The sequence below is a fragment of the Lagopus leucura genome, unplaced genomic scaffold, assembly GCF_019238085.1.
Source record: "Lagopus leucura isolate 7727_CA_CO unplaced genomic scaffold, USGS_WTPT01 Super-Scaffold_760, whole genome shotgun sequence".
NCBI lineage: Eukaryota > Metazoa > Chordata > Aves > Galliformes > Phasianidae > Lagopus > Lagopus leucura.
In genome coordinates, this window is record NW_024962257.1 from 14,100,289 (window position 1) to 14,117,478 (window position 17,190).

Sequence of the window (17,190 nt, forward strand, 5' to 3'; positions counted from 1 at the left end):
GGTAGCAACAATAGGATGAGAGGGAATGGCCGTAAGTTAACTCTTCTGAAAGAGAGGTGATGCAGTTGCACAGGCTGCACAGGGAGGTGGTGGAGTCACTGTCCCTGAAGGTGCTCAGGAAGCGTGGAGATGTGGCACTGAGGGATGTGGTTGGTGGGCATGGTGGGGTGGGTTGTGGTTGGGCTGGATGATATTAGTGCTCTTTTCAAACCCTAACAATCCTAGGATTCTAAGACATGGTTTGTGGGCACAGTGAGGGTGGGTTTGTGGTTGGACTCGAGGATCCTTGGGTCCTTTCTGACCTCAGTGATTTTACAGTTCTAACAAATGCTAATTAATTCTTGAGGAAAAACTCTACATATATATATGTTTCAAGAATCTCAAAGCTTCAACTGTCCATGCATTGCAGTTTTAAGTGTCTAAGCGTAAATTACAAGAAAAAAAAAAAGTAAGAAATCAGGATTTGGATGAATGCCATCTAATGCTCCTCTGGAGCTTCCTGACTGTTATACTCTGCAATTAACACAAATGAGCATGACCACTATGAAGTCCTGCATCGCCTCACTAGATTCAGGCTGAAGTAAGGCGTCAATAATGAAAAAAAAAAAAGCATCTCCTATTATCCAAAATCTTACTACTAGAACAGTTTGGCCATTCTCCCACACCAACAAGTTCTAAGGGTCCGTTCTGCACATCAGAAATAAACACAGGTGAAAGTTGATTGAGTACCAGAGGGCCAGAAGAATTCCTATGACTCTGTTCTTGCTTTTGTGGGCGTAAGTCAAATATCCTACTTGGGACAGGCCGGCTGTGGTAATTACACGTGCCAAGGATTTAATGTGCTTATTTGCCTTTTCTTTGTCAAGAACCATAACAGTATGTCCCTCTTACTTCAGACTCTCTCTACTTCCTCAGCTAAGCACATGAAAAGCAATATCTCTCACACGTAGGTTATTCACAAGGATAGTTTGCGAAAGGGCATCAAGATGAATAAGGATGTAATGTCATCGCAGCAGTGAGAACGGGTGAATGCTGATACCATGTGCGTTTTGGAGCATTATTTCCCATTTCAATCCCCTTGTTAGATTCTGTTAAGATGTATTACGTAACTGGGTACCACATACTTCAATGATATGAGCTGTGGATGCTGGAGTCCGGTGTATTTCTCTGAGTGTGCTCCTGCTTATGGAAATCTGTTGATGAAGCTGCATGACTGCAGTGCTGCTTTCAAGGGCTCAGGTGCCAGATTTTTTAGCACTTAGGACAGCCAGTCTTCCCTCTGTTTTTCTCTTGATTCATCCCTGTCTGAATAGGGCCCTTGACCCTTTCACTGTAGAAACCACAGCCACTTCACCTTGAAGGAATAATTACCTTAATTGAAACAACCATTACATATGGATGCACAGGAGTGTCCTGATTTTCATAGACCCTGGGCAGAAACATGCAGGTCTGAAAGTGTTTGGTGGTTGGCACTAGTAACTGGGTTGCAAAATTAGGTTCTAACTCCTGACTCCACCCTCTTCCAGAAATACACCTCCGAGATCAGGCCTCAGACTGAGCAATAGCTGTTTTGGATGATGCTCCTTGCCTTTTTGTGAGATGATGGAGTATTTAAAGGTGTACATGGGGAAGAATTGACTTGTTTGCGACCTTCATAGCGTGCACTTTGAAAGCCTTCCCAGTCTGTGGCTTGTTAGGGTGTGCAGGCCTGGTACGGCTCTGTGCCGTGGAGCGCTCAGCTGTGGGTTGGGTTCAGGATGCTGAGAACAGAGCTTGGATTTGTGAAGAGCTGAAGGGACCAAAATGTTGAGCCAAATTTGCCGTGGCCACATCCTGGTGCCAGGAAAGGTGTTCCCGCAGCGGCAGCGCGGATTTCTGATACGGGCAGCAGCGCCACGTGCGCCCGGGGGCTGTGGGGCTCCGTGCGGTGAGGGGCTGAGGGCACAGCACGGTACGGAGGAGCGGGGAGGCCCCGAGCTGCGCTGGGGACAGGCGGACAGGAGGCTTCGTGGCGGCTGCGGCTCCTCACAGAGAGCGGAGGGGCAGCGGCACAGCCCGACGGAGCAGCGCGGAGCCGCGGCTGGGGAGGGCGGGGGGGTGCGGGAAAGGCTCCGCCGGGTGTGGGCAGTGCCGTGAGGGGCCCCTCCAGCTCGGCACGCTCCGGGCTTCCATGAGCCTGGGACTCCCGCCCACCACCTCAGCGCGGCTCGGGACGCACGGAAGTCGCCAGAACGGGGAGCGCAAACCCCGCCCCGCGCGGCCGCAGCTCCGCGGCCCTCAGCGCCGGGCTCGGTGACGGGGCGGGGCCGCGCGCCTCATTGGCTCCCGGCGACGGCGGCGGGGCGGAGCCCGGTGGGGGTCTCGGAGGCGAAGCGGAGCGGACCGGAGCGGATCGTCGCGGGGCGCAGCGCAGCGCTGTGAGGCCGGCAGGATGCTGGAGATCCAGCTGGACGATGGCGGCGTGGGGGGGTACCCGGGCGACGACTATTGCTCGGGTTCGGTGATGTCGGAGCGGGTGTCGGGCCTGGCCAACAGCATCTACCGCGAGTTCGAGCGGCTCATCCACTGCTATGACGAGGAGGTGGTGAAGGAGCTGATGCCGCTGGTGGTGACGGTGCTGGAGAACCTGGACTCGGTGCTGACCGATAACCAGGAGCACGAGGTGGAGCTGGAGCTGCTGCGGGAGGACAACGAGCAGCTCCTCACGCAGTACGAGCGGGAGAAGGCGCTGCGCAAGCAGGCCGAGGAGGTGAGCCGGCCCGAGGGCCGCCGGCCCCGGCCTCCATCTTGTGCGCGGCGCCGAGCCGGGCGGTGCGATGCGATGCGCTGCGCTGCGATGCGCTGCGATGCGATGCGGGCGGGGGGGGGCCGCGCGTCCCCGGGGCGGCGAGAGCCGGCGGCCGCCCCGAAGGTGCCGCGCATCGCAGGCCGCGCTCCCCGCCCCGCTCCCGTCCGCTGCTCCCCGGCCCGGGGCGGCCGATGGGGGACGGCCGCGGGGGTCGGCGCGCTCCAGTTCTCCCGCATCGGCGGGCGCGGCCCGCCTGAAAGGGAATGGGAATAACCCCGCGTGGCTGCGGTGCCACGGGTTCGAATAGCAGCGGCAAGCGATGACTTGAAAAGTCCTGCTGGTTTCTGGTTTGAAACGTGACCCTTAAATTGTTAATTTCTTCCCTGTGCTTCTCCCCCGTAGAAATGGTGGCCCGTCTCATTTCAGTAGGCTGCACGCAGGCAGACGCCGCTGTTCGGAGCCCCCTGCCAGGTCAGCGGGTCCCGGGGCTCGCGGCGCTGCGCCGGGCTCCGTGCGGGCTGTGGGAGCGCGGCCCGGGGGGGCGGCCGGCCTCAGGTCAGCGCCTCGGGCGGGGACAAAGGAGAGGAGGTGACGTGCGCCGCTCTCTCCCTCTGCGCCCGATTCTGCTGAAAGCACGAGCATCTTGGCTGTAGGCGAGGCCTGCCGGCCCTGGCCTCCAGAAGCTGCGGTCTGTGCACTGAGCTAAAAGCATTGATGGTGCTGGAAGTCCACCGCCCACCACGTCATCCTCATTTCTTTACAAAACTACTGAAAAAGGAATATATATTTGCTGTGTTTTAAGTTAGGAAAGAGGATTTCGGTTTCAGGAGTCTTGCTAAGAGTCAGGTTTTGATTTGCTTAAATGTAGTAAATGAAATATCTTCGGAACTCCAGGGCGGTGTAAAGCACTGTGCATTATTTTAATGGAGGTGTTCTGGTTGCTGAATAATGATGTGCAGGAATCTTGCTAGCTGGATGCTGAGGAGGACTTGAGCCCAGGATGCTTATTGTCCATTACTAATACTGAGAGCTATAACCAGGCCTTAAGTTTTAAGTATGTGTTAATAAATCTTACAGCTGATCTTTTCAAATTCTCATGAAGGCATGTGGGGATTGAAAAATGATCCCCAGTGCGCAGGATTTCATTCCATACAGCCAGTATTCTGTAGCTTCTGAGAATTAAATACGTGGAAATGTGCTATTCATGGGGTGGAATGGGACTTGAGGTGTGGAGTGGAACAGCCCGATGGAATGAGCTTGCATCTTTGGACTTGCATCTTTCTGCTCTCCGCTTAGCAGGTACAGGGTGTGCTTCTTTCGAGTGTGCCTGTTCCTGGAAGCAGATGTGACAATACTTACATCCCCTGCAGGGACACTCGGGGTCCACAGCAGAGTGCTGTTGGCAGAGATGTAAAAAGCACTCTGTCATCCTCAGGTGCATCTGAGCTGAATGGGCAAAAAAAAGTATCTGCAGAGAGCCTTGTTAGCAGAAAGGAATGGATAATGTGCTGCTTATGAGAACAAATGAGTTTTGTCTCTCTACATAGCCTCTGTTATCAGCTCATGTATGTAAAATGCAGCTATTACTTCCCTTTGCACTTGCCTGCACCTGTAAGCCTCTTACTGTGCAGTAGATTAACTGTTATGGAAGTGAAAATCTCTGCATGTTACAGAGAATTCTGCTGTTCATCAGCTAATAGTAAGCAGAGAAATGCTTTCCCCGTCAGAGCGTGTCTTGCAGTTCTGTAGCAGGGAAACCCATCTCCGTCCCTGTGCAGCATTCAGTGCTGTGTGCTTTGCCTGTGCAGCTCCTGGGTCTGCAGCTTCCAGTGCCACCTTCACTGGAGGATCCTCCTCTGGGAGCGAGGTTTAATCCTTCACTCTTGATTTCTCTGCATGTATCATTCAGCAACATTTCAACAACTAAAGTAACACTGGGATGCTGGGAGTTGATCAAAAAGTAATTTGTTCTTCTATTGCAATATCATGTCGAAAGAGCTGGGCTTCTAATTACACTGTTAGTTCATTGATTTTAAGTGAAATAAAACCAGAAGTGGATGTTGTTCTCTGGCATAAAAATTGAGTGTCGTATCCTCTTGTTACTGCTACTGCAGAGCCACCCAATCTTGCTTTTACATAAGTGTGTAGGGACTGTGCATATAGCTGTGTCCTGTTAAATTAGGGCTGTTTGCACAGCCTTTGTTTCCCTTCCACTGAGCTCTGAAGGAATGATTTCTGTCTCGGCTTTCTTCTTCTTCCATGTGTTCCTCAAGATGGTTGTATATGATATCTTTTAAAACAAACTGCCAAAAGCAAAGCTTTTCTAGACATTTTGACTGCAGAGTGACTCAATATTTTCCACTTGCCCTAAAATAGGGCAGCAGAAGCACCTGGACAAGAGCATTGAAATCAGAAGTTCCTTGAAATGAAGCAGTGCTGTCAGTCTGTGATCGCAGGGCTTAGAACATAACATTTCTTTTCCTTGACCTCCAAACTACTGAAGATGTGGAACGGCATCAGATTTTTTGTATTTTTGTGTTCTTCCATCTGCTTTGTATTGTGTGAGTGTAGGGTAATGACTGATCATATGGCACATTTGCAGAACTGCAGCACAGGCTGTCCAGAGAACTGGGGATGCCCAAGGGCAGGCTGGATAGGGCCCTGCTCTATGGGTGGGACTGGGTGCTCCTCATGTTCTCTTCCAGCCCAAACCAGTCAATGATTATGTATTTGTTTATCTTGAGATGAAGTTCCTGTGGATGCTTTCAGGCTCATGCCCCCAGTAACTTAGGAAGGCAGTAACCACTCTCAGGATGTGAGAAACACTCAGAATCAATAATTTTTTGTCAGGCAAAGATCTTTGTGAAGGAGGAAGTGTATTCATTATTGCAGTAATGGGGCACAGCCCTTTATGGCAAGGGAGGAATTGTGCAACTTATCACAGAAATTCACTCCGTTAAATACTCTCACTCCAACACCTCTCCTGTTGCTCACTGGTTGACCGTATCAAGCTCACAGTCTTTCCGATGTGATTGCTAAAATATTTTTCCATATCAATTTATCATCCACCTGTTCTTTCATCTTTCAGTGGGGAACAAGCAAACAATGCATTCTAGACCCCCTCCATTTTTCAAGGGTGACTGGAGGGTGGTGCCCACCTGCACTTCTTCATTTATCAAGGGGACAGGAGGACAATGCATGCTAGATTCGCCCTCTCTGTTACCTTGTCCTGGTCTAGGTATTCTGGCAACCAAGCTACTTGGAAGGCTTACTCTACCCTGCACTAAGCTATGTCCCAATGATTCATTGTGAACAACAATCCCTGCAGCCATTTTGTAAGAAAGTTTAGCAAAAGTCTGTATCTTAGTTAGCATTGTTCTACTGCAAAACACAGTTTACTTCTCACAAGGAGATGTTTTGCCGTTGGACGGGACCAACACTAAGGTCACAGGCACCAACTTAAAGAAGCATGTTTACTTAAGTTTAAAGCAGCGAAATAATCAACTCTTTACAAGGGTAGATAATGGCAGAACAAGGGGAAATGGTTTTAAGTTGAAGGAGGGAAGGTTTAGGTTGGATGTCAGGGTAAATTCTTTACAGAGGGAGTAGTGAGGTGCTGGAACAGCTGCTCAGAGAGACTGTGGATGCCCCGTCCATGGAGGTGTTCGAAGACGGGCTGGATGTGGCCCTGGGCAGCCTGGTCTGGTATTAAATGTGGAGGTTGGTGGCCCTGCATACGGTGGGGGGGGTTGGAATTCAGAGCTTTATGATCCTTGAGGTCCCTTCCAACTCAAGCCGTCTGTGATAAGTGAGATGATACAGCAAGAATAATACAGAGGGAGGCAATGCACGTAGCCATTACTGCGTGAGGATAGCAATAGTGATAAAGAAAGATGCGTCACCAATTGCCTGAATATTTCACCATCATCCAGATCTCCAGTTGCTGGGAGCCCCAGTTGCAGTGACGGCTTGGAGAGCCTTTCCCTGTAGCTGGGGGGCCCTATGCAGTACATCTGCTTATAGATGAAGTCTCCAGTTTTGCTAACGGAGGATCCAGCTGTTATATTGTTGAATAAACAAATTTATATGACAGGCAGAAACATAGAATCACAGAATGGCTTGAGATGGAAGGGACTCCAAGGGTTATCAAGTTCCAACTCCCCCTGCCATGGGCAGGGCCACCAACCTCCACATCTGGTACTGGACCAGGTTGCCCAGGGCTCCATCCAGCCTGGTCTCGAACACCTCCAGCAAAGGGGCATCCACAGCCTCTCTTGGAACATTTGGTTTCATTCTCTCTTGGATTCTACCTCAAACCTAGCTAGAGCTCAAGGAGGAGCCAAGGAAGTTTGTGTACTAGTAGGCCTTGACACAACGATTCTAAACGAGGAAAGGTTAATATATCTTCATAGCGCTTTTCTAAGCTACATCTCTTGCTAATGAGAGGTTTTGTCCAAGATATTTTACTAATTACCCTAAGTATTTGTCCAACTTATTTTGCTAATTAGCATATATATTTGGCTAATGGTCAGATACTGATGATATATAATGCTGAGTTATGAGATTCATCTAGAAGTCAATTTTGGTTCAAGGCCTGCTGTTCAGGCCTTAGTACTTCAGGAGAGTGGAAAGGAATGGTATCACTTTTTGGTGGCAGTCAGAAGGCCTGGTGGAGAAAGGTCTGGTGAGGGCCCTGCCTGTGGAGCAGGCTGTAGGGCACCTGCATGGCCCTGGGTTCATGGCGTGGCACCAGCCTGTGCCTGCTGCCTGCTCGGTGTGCTCAGAGCTCTGACAGGTGAGCAGGGACCATGGGTGTGCTAGCAGAAATCCCCACGGAAAACCGAATTTATTTTGTCCAACGTTAACAATTTTTGATTTATGTAAACCTGGATTCTTCTTTGCTTGCCAGGAAAGTGTGGTGTGCTCAAAGTACTGGCTTCCACAGGGGTTGTTGGGACCCCAGCTGTTAGGTGAGCACGAGTGTATGTGCAGGTGGAAGCTCCCACAGGCCGCGTGGCCTTGGGGCTGCTGGTTTGTGGGGCACAGAGGGCCGGCGAGGGGCTCTGCCAGGTTGGGCTGGCTCCGGCTGTCGTGTGGCATGCACAATGCTCTGCTGCCTCTTCACCTCCAGCACATGGTGGCTGACCGGATCCAGTGGGCTGACAGCAAAGCGGTGTTTTGTCCAGTGGGTGGTTTGCAGCATCAGTTGATACTCAGTAGAATTTTTTAAAACAAATGTTAACTTAATATGCACATTGATACAGTACAAAAAGAAGTACCTGGTGCTGCTTAGTAGATCTGGCTCCCTAATAAAAGGCTTTTACAGTTAATGCTCTGTATGGGGCACCTGGTGCCACCTCCTTTGGAAAACAGTAGAAGAAATAGAAATCGAGGGCTCTGTAAATGTGGGGGCAGGCTGTACGTGACCCTTCTGCTCACAGCAGGGGTCTGATTCCAGGCCACAGCTGTGGGCACTGCCTGTGTTCAGCTGCAGGAGCATGGAGCCAGGCACTGGTGCAGTGCTGCAGTTGGCAGCGGCTGCTGTGGGAGTCAAAGCCCTGTCTGGTCTACCTGGCACCTGCAGGTGCTTGGATGGAGTGGTATGTGGGTGTCATCCTTTCCCCTTCAAAAGTGCTGTCATGTTGCTGTGGCCGTTGATTCATCTTTATGGCTTGCTATCTGCGTTGTTGTTGTGCAGTAAAAGCACTTTTGCTTGCTAGCTGGAGATGCTTCCAGTGTTTTGTTTGAAAATCGGTGGTCAGCACTTTGGCAAAAAGTGGTCCTTGGAGAGATGCAGGCTGTAGCTGCCACAGGTTTCTGTGTGGCTTGAGGTCACTGAAGAACTGTTCAGCTGGGTGGCAAGTTCATTAGCTTGTGTCTGCATCTTTATGTCTGCTACATAAAGGCTTATGAGAGAACTGCCCTCAGCCCAGCATAAAGGATGCTTTAAGCACAGTCCCTCCCTCCTAGGTTAATTCCCTTACCAAGGTGATGGAAGAGAGCTCTGTACACAGCCATCTGCTGTTCTCTGCTGTGAATGCTTTCCCTGCTCTGCCTTGTATGCTGGAACAGTGGCAGTCTGGGAGGGCACTGTCTGTTGCCCCACCCTGAAATCCAAACTCCAAATGAGCTGATGGATGGGAGCTGATGGATGGGAGCCTCAGGAGCTTCATGGCGACCTCATAGCGTCGGAGGAGGGGAAGCATTCAGGAATAGCAGATGCAGATGAGGGCTTTGCTTATCATGTGGGTCCTTTCCACTGTGTTGGCAAATGTGGAGTGCAGGCTGACTTCACAACTGTCCATGTATGAGACCTGTCTTTGTGTTCTTTAGATGCTGCTCTTCCATTCCTGATGCCTGAGGGTAGTGTCAGGTTTTGCTAAAATAATGAGCAGCAGAATTTGTAATTATTGGAGGATTCTTCCAATTTAATGAGAAAATGCTTTCGCTGTTGTCTTAATTTACAAAAGCTGTCGATCCTGAAGAAACTGGATTCTCTTTTTTTCTTGAAGAATACTGTAATATTGCAATGATATTTTTCTAATGAGCCTGCAGTTATTAGGTGTTGTATTTCTGATGCCTGCCTCCTTACTCACGGTATGGTGAGATATCCATTTAATTGTTCAGACTTGAGAGGCAGTGCAAGTGAGCAGAGGGATCACCTGCATGGTGGTGGGACAGCATTTCGGTCACAGGGCACTGATTGTCATGTCTCATATTTCTGTTGTATCTTTTGTCAGGGATAGAACTTGAATGTGATTCATGGTATTGCGAATGATGATTAAAACAGAATGTTAAGAGTACTAAAAACTGACTCCATTTATTAAAAAGGTTGAAACAGCAATGTTTCTGGAGAACCCTGTTTCAAATTCATAGCTACGTAGGCAAGCACTGGTTCTAACAGTTTGAATTTTCTCCTTTCTTATCTAGCAAGTTCACTTTGCCATTTATCTTCATCAGCAGTCAGACCATCGCCACTGATTTGGCCTTCACTCCACTTGTCCACTCTGGGAAAGTCAGAAATCTTTTTTTCAGAGCATTCAGAGCATGTCTTTACTTACAGAAAATGCAGCAATGAAACCAAATAGGGTTACAAGCTGGAGATTTGACTTTCCATTACCCGTGTTCTGCTACAGCCCTGGGATCAAAGGTAAAGCAAATAATAATGATAGAAATATTTCATTCCTTCCCCTGAAGATGAACAAGGAGCATTCACTGGGAAATAAGTAAATGGCATTTTGTATGTTTTATTGTGAGGCCAGAAGACTGCCTCTTCAAGCTTAAGGACTATTCACTGCTGTTTTTTGCTGCTTCTTTTCCCCCAAATGTCTTCCCTCAATGCTATGAGGGAATCTCCCACCTGCAGAAGCTGAGGAGTGGGCCACTTGTCCTTCTCCCACAGGATGGTTTTAGTGAAAGCAGTCAGCTTTTTTATTTGCTTTCTTAGTATTTATTTTTTCTTAGTTTTTATTTGCTTTCTTAGTAGTGCACCACTTGCTCTGAAGAAGTGGTTGCATGGTAGGCTGTGTGTCTGGGCTGAGGAGTGACCCAAATGCCAGCTGATGGCAGAGCAGCCCCTTAGCAAATACAGAACATGTTGGTCCCTCCCGTGACCCCATTTCCCATGGGATCCTTCTTTTCCCCCAGAGGGCAGTGAGGCACTGGCACAGGTTGCCTAAGGAGGCCGTGGATGCCCCAGCCCTGCAGGCATTCGAGGCCAGGCTGGATGTGGCTCTGGGCAGCCTGGGCTGCTGGTTGGCGACCTGCACACAGCAGGGGGTTGGAACTGGATGAGCATTGTGCTCCTTTGCAACCCAGGCCATTGTGTGATTCTGCAATTCTGTGATTGGTGGCAGACCTCTTGGCTCTGGCTTTGCGATGCATGACAGTGCAGGAGGGAGATGTGCCATTCTGTTGGGGACAAGCCAGGCTGGTCTGACACAGGGGTACAGAGGGCTTAACTGTAGCGATTTCCCAACAGAGATATTCAAGTAAATACAGTCAGAACTTAACTACAAATTAGATAATTTATTCTGCAGTCTTTTGGGAGAGAGCAGTGTGTGCTTGGAGGTGTGCACATAGAAGGATTGTTCTGAAGTCTGTGGGTGGTTGTTTCAATATTACATTTGATGAGCTCTGTAAATATCAAGTGGATCAAATGCTGATTTAAGAAGTAAAAAGCAAGACATAATGCTTTGGGGTTAGGTGGAGGAAAAACACTCTTGGAAACACAGAAGCAGCATGTCCTTCCCTCATCACTCTTGATTTTTCCCCTCTAAAATGTTTCTGTGCAGAATGTGTCTGCTGAGCAGAAATTACAGATTTGTTTAATGTATTAGAGATGTTCAGATCTGGCAGACAGTTGTTGGAAAAGTATTTGCTCAATACAATTAGTTATTGTAAAGGTTTCTGATGGATTATATGAATTCTACACTGATTTGATGAAGTATATTTGAAGTCTCTTCATTTCACAAGTTTTATCCATCTTATGAAAATTAGCAGACTGGTTTGTGGTGGCCTCATGTACCATATATATATATATCTGACTAAGTTCATTATGAGGCATCAGGCTCTTAAAATGTAATGCCTGTCTGGGCCCTATGGTAAGTTCATTCATTCCCAGTAATGTTAGGGGGAAAAGTCTGTATCCAAACATGGATTCTTCATGCTTAGGTTCTTCATCTTCTTTACATCACTTAAGCTTATGACACTTATTAATATTCATAAGCAGCGCATGTTATTAAAAAATACCTTTAAAGTAAAGCTGTTTTGAGCAAGCAATATGATTTTTTTTTTCATTTAAAGATCAATTTGAGGTAATGTGGATGACTGCTGACGATGATCTGGGCTGATGGTCAGGTCTCCTCGTAGCACATTTACCAGAAGCAGTCAGACTGTAATCCCTGTGTATGCCACGGTGAAATTGAGCAGTCTGCTTTGCAGTCGTTGGCTTGGGTGACTCTGCTGGTGGATTTCTCAAGGATGTTTTTGGGATATGCAAGGTACCCTGCTAGATATATGGACTTGTTTTTTGGGTTTCAGGAGGTGCAGTTGTAAGGGGAAAGCTGAGAAGATCTGGTGTATGGGAAATGTTGAGTCATGGCCTGAACCACTGATGGAGCACCTGGGGAAAGGACCTGACCAGCCCTGGCAGCACAGTTGAATGCAATTCAGCTGTGTGAGCAGAAGGGGTGGAGCCTGGCTGCACCTCTCTTAGACCTCATTTATGGGGTTAATTGCCACTGGGAAAGGATTTCTTTCTGTAGATCCCTTCTTGGTGGAGCTTTCTTTTGTGAACCTGGAGTCTTTTGGTGTGGGTGAACAATCTTCTTCCTTCATGACTCCTTTCTATCGTGCTGGTTTTTCTGTCATCGCGCCATTGTTGTAATGCTCTTCCTATTGTCTTGATCTGTCCAATTGCTACAATCTAGGAATATTCAATTGCTGCTATTGCAAATAAAATAACCACAACGTCTTTAATTTCAAGAAAAATCCCACTATCTGTCTTCACAGATCTGCAGTCTCACAGGTGGCAGCTTTCTGAGGGATGTGGGTTTGTACCCCACAGAGGCACGTGTGGTCCTCCTGCTCCTGTCCTGAAGGGAGGGTGATGATGGAGAGGAGTTGCCTTGCATCCCCTTTGCAGCTCATACCTCAGCACTGAGGCCATTGCTGTGGGTGCAGCCTGTGGAAGGCTGGTGGCTGTCTCCCTCCTCACCCACTTCCCCTGATTCTGAGGGCTCTGCTCAAGGCAAGATGTCATCCTCATCTGGGCCTGGCGAAGTCAGCATTATGCTTCTTTTTTGCTCTTGTTCTAATTGGGGTTTGGCTGTCCCCACCTCAGCGTGCTGCTCTGTGAGACAAATGCTGGATGCTTGGTGCTGGAGCAAAGTGCACATCTGCAGGAGGACAGGAGCTCAGTGTCAGAGCTGCACTGCTGCCCCCCCTCTGCCTGCATTGCTTGTCAGACGTGAGCCAAGTTCCTGGAGGTAATGATACATCAGACTTCTGTCTTCAATTAGGATTTACAATAAACTAATCTGTAAGTGATTGGATTTTTTTTCCCACGGTATGCCACTCAGGGGCACGTTTCCTTTTTGCTTCCTCTTTCAGAGAGCTAGCACTTAATGATTTTTGGAATTTGGTAGTTAAGAGGGCTGAAAAGATTCACATGCAATGCATTTCTGAAGAGCACGCTCAAAAGAAATGTACAGTATTTCATGACACGTTTGGAACTCTGTTGTGGAAAGGTACCTTCCCTTTCCCACTGCAGGGAGAGGTGTCATTTTGAGGTATTTCATGGTTCTTCTTCACCCATCAGTTAGAGCTTAGGAAAAAAAAAAAAAAGATTTGGTGGAACTAAAACTGAATCATTTTTGTCTACTTGGTTGTTTCTCGATGTAAATTAGATTATGTCTTGCAAAAGCAGGACATAAGGAGCATCCAAGCTCGGCATGTCACAGCAAACCTGTGAGAATGATGGGAAGCACGCGTGCATGCAGACATGCAGATGTGTGTGCAGATGTGGCCATGTGCAAGACATGGAGGCAGCGAGGTGCTGGTGCTGACAGGGCACTGCTCCTGTACCTGGCCCTGGCCCTTCCCTCTTTAGTTTGGAGCTGCAATTTGGGAAATAGGGCTCTGGTTTCAGGAGGAATTGTAATGGTTTGAGGAATGAATATGCAGAGTTTGTGGTATTTGTTGTAGAGCTGCCTCTGGTGATAAAACTAAGAGGATTCTGTTTCTCTCAGCATCTTATTTGGTGCATATCATCTCCTCTGATGTTACTTAGGGAAACCATATAGGCTGTTTCAGAGCTAACTTAAAGCAAGCAGGTTCAGAACTAAGATATTATCAAGGAACAGATACATTTAAGTAGCTTTTTTCTTGGCAAATATGAAGGAGTTTTGTGTTTTGTGGTGATGCAGTGATGCTCAGTGTTGGCGTGTGCCTGGCGCCCTGCTCATGATCAACTTGTACCAGAGCCCCCAGGTCTGCTTTCTGGGGCATTCCCAGCATTCAGCTCCCACTCAGTGCACAGAGCTGGCGCTGCCCTGTCCCAGTGCAGAATATAGCACTTCTCTTGCTAAACCTCATGTGGCTGCTGATGCACATCCCTCTAATTTGTCAAGATCTCGCTGCAAGGCCTCTCTACCCTCAAGGGAATCAACAGCTCCCACTAATTTAGTAACATCTGCAGCTTATGTATAAGACCTTGCATAGTAATTTTTCCTCTGTAACTGTTTGTCTCTGGTGTTAGGAAGGCACCCACTTGTACAGGAGCATAGCACTGGAAGGGACTTGCTGACTCAACATGTCCAGTCTCAGTATTGCAGGCAATTGCATTACATAAGCTGTTTCATAAATTTATCAAGCTTTGTCTTAAAACCTTTAGTTAAATCTCTTGCTTCTACTCTTCTAAAAGCAACTGCCTTCTGAATTCCACTTTTTTTTTTTTTTTTTTTTTCTTTTTTTTACTTGCCACCTCTTTTTACTGGTTTGTTCTTGTGCCAGCATTGTCTTTTGCTCTAAGTAACTTCTGCCCCCATCAAATATTTATGCCTTTGATGTATTAATAGAAACCAATCCAGCCTTTGGTCTCCATTGGCTTGGCAGTGCAAGCCAAGCTCTGCTTGCTGCCCGCTGGAGAAGGGGCAGTTTGGAGTGCCACATGGAGGTATTTGTGCAGCTGCCTGCTGACACAGTCAGCCTCAGCTTCCCTCATCCCTGTGTGATTTGGTGACACTTTACCATGCTTGGCTTGATCCTCCCTGAGCATTGCAGCCGCCTGCTGCAGTAGCAGGTGGCTTTCCTGGAAGGCTTTAGCAGTGTGGTAGCATGAATGGATGTACTGGAGTGTTGCATTGTTCAAAATCACAGTGGTAGGATTTATCACGGGTGATCACTGCCTGTTCACCTGTGTGACATCCTGCTGGCTGGAGGTGGCAGCACATCTGTTTCCCTCCTCACGCTGTGTTGCAGTGGCCTGGGGCACATAATTGCTCTGTGCTCAGCTTTTTTCTCTCAAGACTTCTCACTGCAGTCAAAATGTTTGCCATTATGTGCATGCCCTTGCTTAGTCCCAGTACCTCTCTGGCCATCAGCATCACTTAGTTCCTCTTGTGTGATGTTTTGATTCTCTTCATGAGTGGCATCTCCCAGTCTTGTGTCATCTGCTGCACTTGACTAGCACCTCCTGTCTTGTCAGCCCCACTTACAAGGCTGTCTGTGCTGCCTCTGTGTTCCTCTACAGCACTGAGAGCAGAGCTGTGTCAGGGCTGGGGGTTGGGAAGAGCCCCTCTGTCTGCCTGGCTCTGTTGTAGCACCAGGCCTGCTTTGTGGAGAGCATCTGAAAAGCAGAACTATCTCATTCTTGACAAGAAGGCTCAGATCCCTTGGAATAGGAATTCGGGGGATAGTTCTGTTGATATATGCCAAAATAACAGAATTTCATTTTACAGAAGCATTCAAATGTCAGTATACAACTATAAAGTAGCTAACGTGTAAAAGATGTATCTGTGAATCCTTGAAATTAGCAACAGAAGCAAAAGCCTTTAAGTGCAGCAGTTGTCAAGAAAAGCCTATTCAACTATGATTGCGTGCTTTTGTGCAGATGGAAATGTTTCTTCAGAAGAGTGTTCCTCTTTGAGGATAGCAAAGATCTGAGCATCGGTGCAGCTCAGAGCATAGTACTGTGTCCTGCTGGGCAAGTAAATTCTGCAGTTTAGCTCAAAATATGATTAAAATGGCTTTACAGTGTATCAGAAAAAATGGGGAGGGGTTCTTCTCAATGCTCTTATGGTGATTTAGCTGTTTTACTAATGGCCTTTTTCACTGTCAGCTTCACTCGAAGTCAGAGACCTCAGCCGAGTCTGTGTTCAATGTTTTAGTGCTATAAATTTGTGTAAGGATCTTCACGTGAATTGGTGTTCTGTGTCATGAATATTCAATACAGAAGCATTCATACAGTCGTGGAATCATGAGTACAAAACAGTTGCTGGTCCCAAGGCTGGTGTGTGCCATAAGGTGTATTGTGGAACTGCTTTGAAGCTCAGGCAAAGCTCAGCAATGAAAATTTGTGAGAGTTCTGTACTGTGGCTGTTCCAACTGGAGCTTCATACCTGTGGGATACAGCAAAACATGGGGAACCCAAGCAGAGCATAAGGAGAGGTTTGAGAATGCCTTTGTTCTTTGCCAAGTCCTGGTGTAAGTACAGGATAGATTTCTTAGCAACCGTGAAATTTGAGATGATGAAGTGATTACCTGAGAATTTCAAGAAGCGTAGGGTAGGCGAGTTCGGAATTGCTGATTGCTTCATTTCAGAGTTGCAGCTGAACTTTTTTCTCCAACAGATTATTTGCTACCAGAAGTTGTCTGTCTGCAGTTTTCATCGGTAACCTTACAGGAGTGTAATAGTTTGGGGGCTGATGGTTGGGTGTTTCTGTTTGTGTGAAAGTAAATATATAAAAACTGTCCATGTTCTGATAGAAACTAGGAACGTTTTTACACAGCGGAGTCAAATTAACACTCCAGAAATGATATATACAAGATTCAGTTTCTTAATCACACCCTTTTGTTTTGCTATACAAGTAACTTAATTTTATACACATTCTATGTAAAATAGAGATCTGAACATCTATTTATAGTGTGGAGTTGTTAACTATTTGTTGATTTTTTTTACAGAGCTCTGTCAGAGAAGTAACTGAACCAATGGAGCTGAATTCAGAAAGTGAGAAGTAGGATTCTTTTTATCTTGATGATGGAAACTGGAAGTTTTTTCCTGACCAAGCCTGTTGTTTATGGCCACATCTATGAGAAGTGGCTTACTTTGAACCATCCTCTTTCTAAATGTTAAAGTGGAAAGGTGTAGCTTTACTTTATTGAAGCTCTGACTTTGCTGTTTGACTTGAAATTGCCTGTAGAGTCACTGCAGTAGGAAGCTGTGACTTGCTGTTTGAATGTCAAATGCCATGCTGTAGGCAGCTGCCTCACAAGAAAGTAATCCTCCCTTTTTGAGCCTCGCGTTGAGTGAAGTGGGTTCTGTTAGGAGAGCAGAGCAATGACTTCACCTTGGGTAGCACCTTAACAGTCCCCCCCCTCCGTGAGTATAATGGCACTAGAAACTTAGTGTGGAACAGGTGAGAAGTCAGATAGCTGAGAATTGGCCTGTTTCTGTGTCTGGCTTTCTAAGACAGAATACTGTCAACATGACTTCCCAAATTGCCAGTTAATCACTGCCCCAAATTGTGAGTTGAAGGCTGCGTTGCCTCCCTAGCCCATAGGCTTCCTGCAGGTGTGGAGCACGGTGTGAGTCCTCACTGCCCTGCAGACAGCCCCCCCTCACAGGCAGCTGTGTCCGTCTCCAGCTGTGTCCGTCTCCAGCTGTGTCCGTCTCCAGCTGT

At 47.6% G+C, this 17,190-nt stretch overlaps 1 protein-coding gene across 21 annotated transcripts in view; it reads left to right on the forward strand.

Annotated features, from left to right (window-relative positions):
- The first annotated feature begins 2,371 nt into the window (after nt 1-2,371).
- MAPK8IP3 (mitogen-activated protein kinase 8 interacting protein 3) overlaps nt 2,372-17,190 on the forward strand; it is a 73,613-nt gene continuing 58,794 nt past the window's right edge. For 19 of the 21 annotated variants that reach the window (XM_042864821.1, XM_042864825.1, XM_042864823.1 and 16 more), the window contains exon 1: nt 2,373-2,749. In XM_042864821.1, the coding sequence (XP_042720755.1) occupies nt 2,432-2,749 (318 nt within the window). In that variant the 5' untranslated portion in view covers nt 2,373-2,431. Of the gene's footprint in view, nt 2,750-17,190 lie in introns of all 21 variants that reach the window. The other 2 variants (XM_042864819.1, XM_042864842.1) reach the window with 2 other exon arrangements.